The 8,170-nt window shown below is 45.1% G+C and overlaps 1 protein-coding gene across 1 annotated transcript in view; it reads right to left on the reverse strand.

Moving 5' to 3' along the window:
* Positions 1 to 6,553, reverse strand: part of PTPRE (protein tyrosine phosphatase receptor type E) — a 36,486-nt gene extending 29,933 nt beyond the window's left edge. Inside the window, exon 1 of the mRNA XM_086467278.1 lies at positions 6,451 to 6,553. Within this exon, the coding sequence (XP_086323404.1) occupies positions 6,451 to 6,553 (103 nt within the window). The remainder of the gene's footprint in view (positions 1 to 6,450) is intronic.
* Between the last annotated feature and the right edge of the window lie 1,617 nt (positions 6,554 to 8,170).

An 8,170-nucleotide genomic window follows, 5' to 3' on the forward strand; every position in this document is an offset into this window, starting at 1 on the left:
CATCAAGAACCCAACGTGGTTTATTTAAGAAAGCAAAACTCTCAGCCTTAGCCCTCAGCAAGCAACACACAACCCTGCCACCTGGTTTTCCTTCCAAGCAGGCGAATAAACCCAAGTTAGTGTAACAGCGGTGGCAGAGACCTCGCTAAGCGGGAACTACACCTGGAAGTTCTCGCCCATGGCACAGGACACAGAACGAGGTCGATCCTTCCTCAGTTACGGCCGAAGGAGCCACCCGAGGCAGCAGCCCACGCCGGTTCCCCGGGGGTCCGGACTCCCCCCAGTTTCCCCTTCGTTACACCAGCCTTCCTCAGCCTCCTGCATTCACCCTGTTGAGAAACCTCACCGTTCGTCCAAAAGGAAGGTTATTTTTGTTGCTGCTGGTGTGGGGTTTCTTATCTTTTTAAACGACGTTTACACACTTTTAGTGAATTCTCCACCATTCCTACAGCGGCCTCTGCGAGCTGCAGCAGTGATTCTCCTGACACCTCCCACATTCACGCTTCCCTAAACTCTCCTTGTTTACTTGCAGCAAAGGCTTTTTGAAGAGACCTTGCCACAAGCCTCGACACAAAAATACCATGAAAGCACAAGATTACAGTAAATCCGTACGAGTCCCCAACACCTGCAGTATTACAGAAAAGAGCTCATACGGATAAACAGACTGTCCAGAACTGATCGCTGCAAAACCACTTGAGTGTTGGTTTTTTATCGTGGGAGCAGCTGGAAACTCTCTGGATGCTCAAGCAGGGTATTAGGGCACAGAAAAAGTTCCTTCAGAGCCACAGGTGCATTAAGGGCACAGAAGGAAAGAAGGAATCTTAAGTCAACACAATAGTACAAAGAAAGGGAAGGCAATAATAAAACGCAGGGAACTTGACATTTAAGTGGTACATAAAGATAAAAAGAGTGACAGAATCGTAATCAGAAACCACCACTTGACAGGGTTTCAGAAAATCACTATTAGGAGGAGTGTCTGGATGAACGTGCACCGCCAGAAACAGCCTAACAATTTACATTATTTGGCAATACCGCACTCTGTTACAGAAACCAAGGTCTGACAAGGGAACAAACACACAAAAAAGCCCATTTTTGCCCCTCACAGGCAAAAAGGAGCCACTTTAGCCCACTTGTGAAGCTTAGAAATTTCAGACTCAGTATCTCGGAATCTTCCAAGACTCAGGGTTTGGTGTTCTTATCCCTGGCTCTGTGTGAAGACCTGTGACACAAGTGGGAAAAACAATGAGTTTGAGTCACGAGGGCATAAAAATTTCCCTCAGTTCACTACACAACACAGAAATCACCCGTCTCTTCCTTTCAGAAGAACCCACGTACCTCACACCACATTTTTGGGGTGTCTTTGGAAAATTGATTCCTGGACAAACACAGAAAGCCTCAATCCGACCCCGGAGAAGTTCGACCTCCTGCCAGACTAACGTCTACATTTCTTTAGGTAAGGACAGAGCACCCCTGCAACGACTGACGAAATTCTCTGCATCAAGCTCTCACCTCTCCTCCTACCATTTCACAAGGAAATTAGGTCAGAACCCACAAACAGTCCTTTCTTCCTTACACACGGGCCCATCTGTTTTCAAAACCTTGCAGCAGCCCACCAGTGGCTTCACCTCTGCAGAGCCCCGTGTGTAAGGCACCATGTGGTTTTAACCAGTTCCATTTGTTACCTCTGTTTTCTCCCGTATCTGCATCAGCCATTTGATAAATGCAGCCCAAAGATTTTAAGAGAAAGTTACAACCAGGCTCAGGCCGCTGTAGACTCACAGGCTGAAAGATCTTTGGCCAAGTCAACTGTCTACATATTAAGGGGGACTTCAAGGGGAGACTAAAAGACAGACCTGAAGTATTTTTTTCACCGGTGCTGCTTCAAAAATTGACCACTGAAACCTATGAGTAAATGCACGCAGAAGAGGCAGATGTCCTCTAAAGCAGAGACCTCTACTGCAGCCACTGCCAGGGAAAATTTTCCACTGCTCCAACACAAAGAGAGCTGTGGTCCAAAACCACAGGGCTTTCTGATCGCAGCCACACGAAAAAGACCATCCCGAGGGTATTTTTCCAGCAATACAATGAAACAGTGACTTTCAGCTTGACAAGAGAGGAGGGTTATGGCCAGGAGGATGGTGGCAACCCCTCGTGCTTCCCCTGCCACCCACCCGGCCTGACTCATGGGTTCTTCCCAACTTCATTCCCTCTGCTGCTGGCCCAGCCATCAGAACGGCTCTTTCTGGAAATTATCACCGGTTCCTTCAGGGCTATGATGTTCCCACTTTCCATATGCGTCAACAACAAAACCAACAAAAAAACCCTTTTTTTTTCTTTGTTTGTTTTAAAAAAAAAAAAAAAGGGAAGCAACAGCAGGGTATGGACATCAGCAACTGTCCCGTGATCCTTCCTCCACACTCTCTCCCAAACTTTGATTTTCTTCATCCCTGGACCAGTTCTTTTGCAAGTAGGACCTAAATAGTAAAATGGCCCACGAAGAAAAGCCTGATTAAAACACTATTTTCTCGCTCCACAGAAGCCAGCTAACAAGGCAAGGCGCGCGGTGCGCCCTAGATGGCAAGTCAGGTACCCGAAATTATTCTGCCGATTGACAAAACCAAACACAAGATATTGTTTATCTGAGCACAGGAGAAATCCCACAACAAGCAGCTCTATTTATTCACAGCTCTGAACTTCTTTTCAACAAACAGCCCTGCAAAGGACCCCGACCTCCTCCGACCTGTATTTTCCACGTTGCTGTCACAACATCTTGACAAGGACCTTCTCCGTCGTACGACAAACACAGCGCGCGCAAACTTAAGTAGCGCCACGTCATAAAACACACGATCACGAATAGAATTCTGGTCAAATTTTCGTAGAGGTGCTTTGCCACCTGCAGGCACAAAACCCAGCGCTTCCCAGTTTAGCCCACTGGTGGTACTTACACACACCTTGGATCACAGTGACGCATCCCCCACGTGCGGGACACAGGAGCCCTCAGCCATGCCCGTGCTGAAGAGCTCAGTCCAGCTTGCATCGACGTCTGCAGCCCGCTTGCCTGGTGGCCGTGCAAGACCTCACACATCAATTTAGGGGATATTTCCGACCAGATCGAAGTGGTGAGTATCTTCCACATTGCTCCTTCACCTGTTCACGTTTCAAAGGGCATTGAAGCATCTCCAAGTTTTATTGCAGTATTTCAATGCTCCTCACACGCCCCACAGAGCAGGCAACCCTCTCAAAATTCACCGAGAACAGCAGCGGGCGGAGCTCACCAACGCACGCGCAGCCATGGGACACAAACCCTTGCACGTTACCAGCTTACTGGGGGTACTGGGATGCTACTCACAGCGCAGATGGCAGGCTGTCCTCCTACCATCAAGGTGAAGACACACTTAAGTGACATATTTTGGGTAGTCCTTAGTACTTTTTGTGGACACAGGCATTTTTGAAACGTTTTGGGTGAGTAGCAGTGAGTATTTAAATGATTTTCTATTGTCATCAAAACTCCTCCAAGTGCTGAACTTCTGTTCACTGAACTTTCTGTTCAGATTTAACAGTGGTTGATTTATTCTAATTAAGCCTCTTGCACATCAGTGTGTGCTTTCTCTACACTGAAAACCTACAAGTTAACTCAATAAAAGGAGAACTCTCCTCCTTTCACAATTTTCATCTGGCTACCGTGTCTCCTGGAGGTCAGGCTGAGCTTGTGCTGTCATGACTTGATACCCAGGCCCACGGGGATATCACAAAGTCCAGACCAAGCCCTCCCACGCTACTTTTGGAAGAGAAAACCCCAACCCTGCAGAGAATCGTTGTGCTTCATCGTGCCTTGACTGTGGAGAGGAAGCAGACAGGCACCTGACAACCAGGAGATGCGTTTGGCACGTATGAAAATACAACCCAAATTTAAAAAAAATAGATAAAAAAACAGAAGGGCAAAGGAAAAAGCCAAGCAGGGAAGACAAACCAGTGTCCGCAGCCTGCGGTACCGAAGGCGGCAAGCAGCAGCAAATGCCAGAATCTCGCCTGTCTTTGCCGTCCCAGAGGCGAACGCTGCCCAGCCAGACCGAGCACAGCCCTGCCTGCCACCACAATCACGGAATCATAGCGTAGCTTGGGTTGGAAGGGGCCTTTAAAGTCATCTAGTCCAACCCCCAATCCAAAACCACCTACTTCTGAAGTTCTACCTTCCAAACTAATTCCCAAAATTGGCTGTCTCCCAGCAAAGCGTCCCTCCAGCTTTAAAATACTGAGTAAAATGAGCCGGCCGCCTTCTTCAAAACTCCATTTTCTGCTGATGCCTCATCTTCCACATGAAAGCAGCATCACGAGCCCAGCGTGGAAGTCCCCATCTCTGGGCCCAGTTCTGGCTGTGGCATAGCAAGACGTCACTCTTTCTGTACGTTGCTTCAGCTGTCCTCAAAGGCATCCACCACCTTCTTGAGAGCTTAAACCAGCAATAAACAAGGGCAGCAAAAGCTGCAGCATTTGCTGCCGTTCAACCTCCCACTCATCTGATAAATTCGTTACCTCTGCACGCTAATGCATCGGTAAAGATGGATGAAATTGTAAAGCTGGGCATGAAACCCATGAAATATTCATGGAGTAAAGACTAAAGAAGTTTAAACATTTGGAAAGGACTTAAAAGCCTTACGACTACAACTCCCAGGCTGCTTTCACAGTAAAAACTACATAACAAGCAAGAATATAAGAGGAAGTAAAAAAATCCTGACTATGATTCATACTAGATAATATTTGAGTAACCAGGAATTATTTGAGTGATATGGACAGCACCACGTGTAAATAGTTTGTCAGACATATTTGATAGCATAAAGTTTTTTCTACTTGAAATATACATTCATTTACGCAAATCCAAATAAATAAATACTGGTTTATACGTATTTAATACGGTTGAATACGCTGAGTGAATGGTAGTGCAATTTCTCCAGTAAAGGGCAGTGCAATAAACCCCAAAATACTCTGATTTTAGGAAAGGGAAATGTCATGGTAGCAATTTCATGGTACTCTCGTAGGAAGCAAAATGGCAGTAGTGCTGAAAACCTGAGCCATACGGACGAGGTATCCATGTTTAAAACAAGAATAAAACCAACATTTTAATTCAACGAATGTTTTAAAAATCAAGCCCCCTAAAATAATGACATGCAGTAAATTATAACTATTCCTTTCAGAATCAAAAGTATCTTATCTTTTTGGATCATTCATCAAATTAGCACACAAAGGGAAAGCCGGACTTTTCTTTCAGTATCCTTCAGTTCTTTCCATATTCTTTTTCATGGAGTTTTCTTGATACTTCAATCAAAAACTTTTATTTTGATATTAAAAAATACTTTATTAGTTCAACGTCTATCAAATGTATTAGATAACCCCATTATCTTGGAACTTGCTATGCAGCAACATATTTTCAGTGTGCACGTACTCGTCTATCGGACAAAACTCTTCGCTTCCACTGCAAAGTAACGGAGGCTTTGATATTTAGGAAAAAACAGTTTAGTCGTACTAATCATTTCTAAATCGTATAACTGAAATGAAGATTTAATTAAAACACAGATGATTAGATTACTCTTATCCCCATTATCACACTTAAACTCAACACAAATTTGAATTAAGCTTTGAAGATGAACGGTATCTATGGAAAAAACTCCCTTTTTACTAGTTTTATTAAAATTCTGGGAAGTGACACCATTAACAAGTTACTTCCCTTTCCCAGTTCCCATATTCTTACATATCAGTAACTCGTTCTTCTGCTGCTCCAGGTGCCAGACAAGAAGCAGGGCCCTGACAACTACTTGACAATATCTGGATTGTCTCAGGACGTCATCGTAGGAGGGCTTGGAGCAAGGCGAAGAAATTCCAAAACCAGAAATGAGGATGAACAAAAGATGCTGTGGTTGGACCGGTGGGAAGATTGCTTTCAGGTCTTCTCTGTTTTTCACCTGACCTAACCTTCTGCAGGACACCTGCACTGTTCTCCTCCCCTCAAGTCTTGCCTTAGCTCATAACATTAGACAACACAGGACACACATAAAGACCGTAGTTCCTCATGATGTTTAAATACTTTCATCCTGTTGTCTAATTGATCATTTCTTTATTCCATATTATCTGTGTCCAGGTCCCATCGTGTCAGAGATCCACAGTGACAGCTCTGGGGCTGTGGAGAGCTTGCAGCCCAGGCAGGAGGAGCCACCCTGTGCTTCTCCACCTCTCCCAAACCTATGCTGGGCATTTCCTATACACGGGAAGGAGAAAGTAAGGTGTACAGCCCCAGCCACACAGAGATCAAATACAGAGGTCATCTGGCAAGATTAGAAGCACGTTAGTGGGGAGAAAGTCCTGGAAAAATATCCAGGACTACGTCACCAGGGGGACCTCACCAGAAGTCCCTTTCCACCCCCACCCCCACCCCTGCAAATTACGCGATGCCCTTACTTGTTGTTGTGGTTGGTTTTGGCAATTCAGTTCCATTGGGTGGTAAGGCTTGTGCAAACAGACAACTAACACAGAGCAGCAGGAGCGAGCTGGAATGTTCCATCCTGGACCTAAAAGAAAATGAAAGCAAAGGGTAAGTTTTTCAGGTCGAATTACTGTGATGTTTTTTTCCTCGCATCAGAGCAAAGCTAAAAGAAAACGGAACGTTTACGTTCGATTAGGGAAGTTTTAAAACTTGTTTTATACTCTCCCTTTGCCTTATCACCTAGCTTTCAGTTTTGACGCAGAAGGAAAAGGAAAATACCAGTCGCGCGCGCTAAGGATTGAAGAAGGATGTTTTAAACCCAAGCACAGGACGGTAACGCTCAGCCGTTGTTCAGAGGCGACCACAGAAATCAGGCCAGAAAAGCTGCTCAACAGCAGTGAAACACAGCAGCTGAGGACACGGAGGCAAGGAGTCTGGAAGTCATTTCCATAGATAAGAAGAAAACTCCTGAGTACCAGCAGCTGGACTCTTCAGAATAAATGCAAAAATCACGTATTTTTGGTGGTTCCCGCCCTCAGTGCAGGGATTCAACCTTCTGCAAAGAGCAGAAGTAGGAGCAGGATGGGCTGCAGGGAGGGGAAAGCAACCCAAAACCCTGGCAGGGCCAGACCCAGTCTTAAGGGTCCAAGTAGCTTTCCTCCACAAGACCAATACTTCCACGGCGTGTGACTTGGACGCACAATTTTGGCATCACAGACGCCTGGGGAGTGAAACAAATCGGAAAAGCTCTCACCGCCAAGCAGACCAGTAACAACCACAAAGTTTATAGCACCCACAACAAGCACTTTCCAGAGTTTCCTTATCCCACCCCTTGATTTCCTACAGACACACACGTACGGTGCTTCGTAGGTACGTTCCTTTGGAGAACACGTGTGCCACAGCTACAGGTCTGAGAGCCACAAAGCATTTCACCACAGCCCTCCAAACGCAGAGAATTTCAAGTTTCTTGAGACCAGAAAATACATTTCCAACGCAAAGAAGGTGAGAGAAAAGGTGTGATGAGAATGTGCTGCTGATTTGAAGACTACAGAGAAATTCAGTGAAATTAATAGTTGTAGGTAAATGAGCTGGTTTAGAAATCCTCTAAATCGAGGTTTACGTGGAAAAAAATAAATGTTGCTATTAAATTGCTCCACATTTATCCAGTCCCTAATGAACATCTTCATTATAAGAGGCTGACATCTCAGCCATGAGCCAGTCTTGCTTGATTTAAAAGTATTTTCTTTGGCAGAACACACCAACATTACTTTCTGTATGTCGCAAATGGCAGAACGCATCCAGATGGTGGCTCTACAGCCATTGCTAAAATTATAAGCATCGTAATGCTGCACAACAAAGCTCCCCCATGTCTCAGTATAATATATTTTACATGACAGCTTCCACAGGATATTATGGAGTACTGCCTAACAACAGTCAAAAAAAAATCCAGGAACTTGGCAGTCATTAGAATGACCATTAGAAAATCCTTCCTTGCAAGGTAAAATGGGATAATCCACCAGAAATAATCTCTGGAGAAGCTCAAATGTATAAAAAACCCCTTCAGTAACAACAACTTCCACACCACCTTTCCACCACTCTCACATGGGTTACTCAGAAGTGAACCCGAATCCCAGCCTCTCTGCTGAATTCCAACTCAGCACACTCCCGGTGTTCTTTAAAACAGACCTAAAAATT

The sequence above is a fragment of the Leptosomus discolor genome, chromosome 6 (genome assembly GCF_034619465.1).
Source record: "Leptosomus discolor isolate bLepDis1 chromosome 6, bLepDis1.hap2, whole genome shotgun sequence".
Lineage (NCBI taxonomy): Eukaryota > Metazoa > Chordata > Aves > Leptosomiformes > Leptosomidae > Leptosomus > Leptosomus discolor.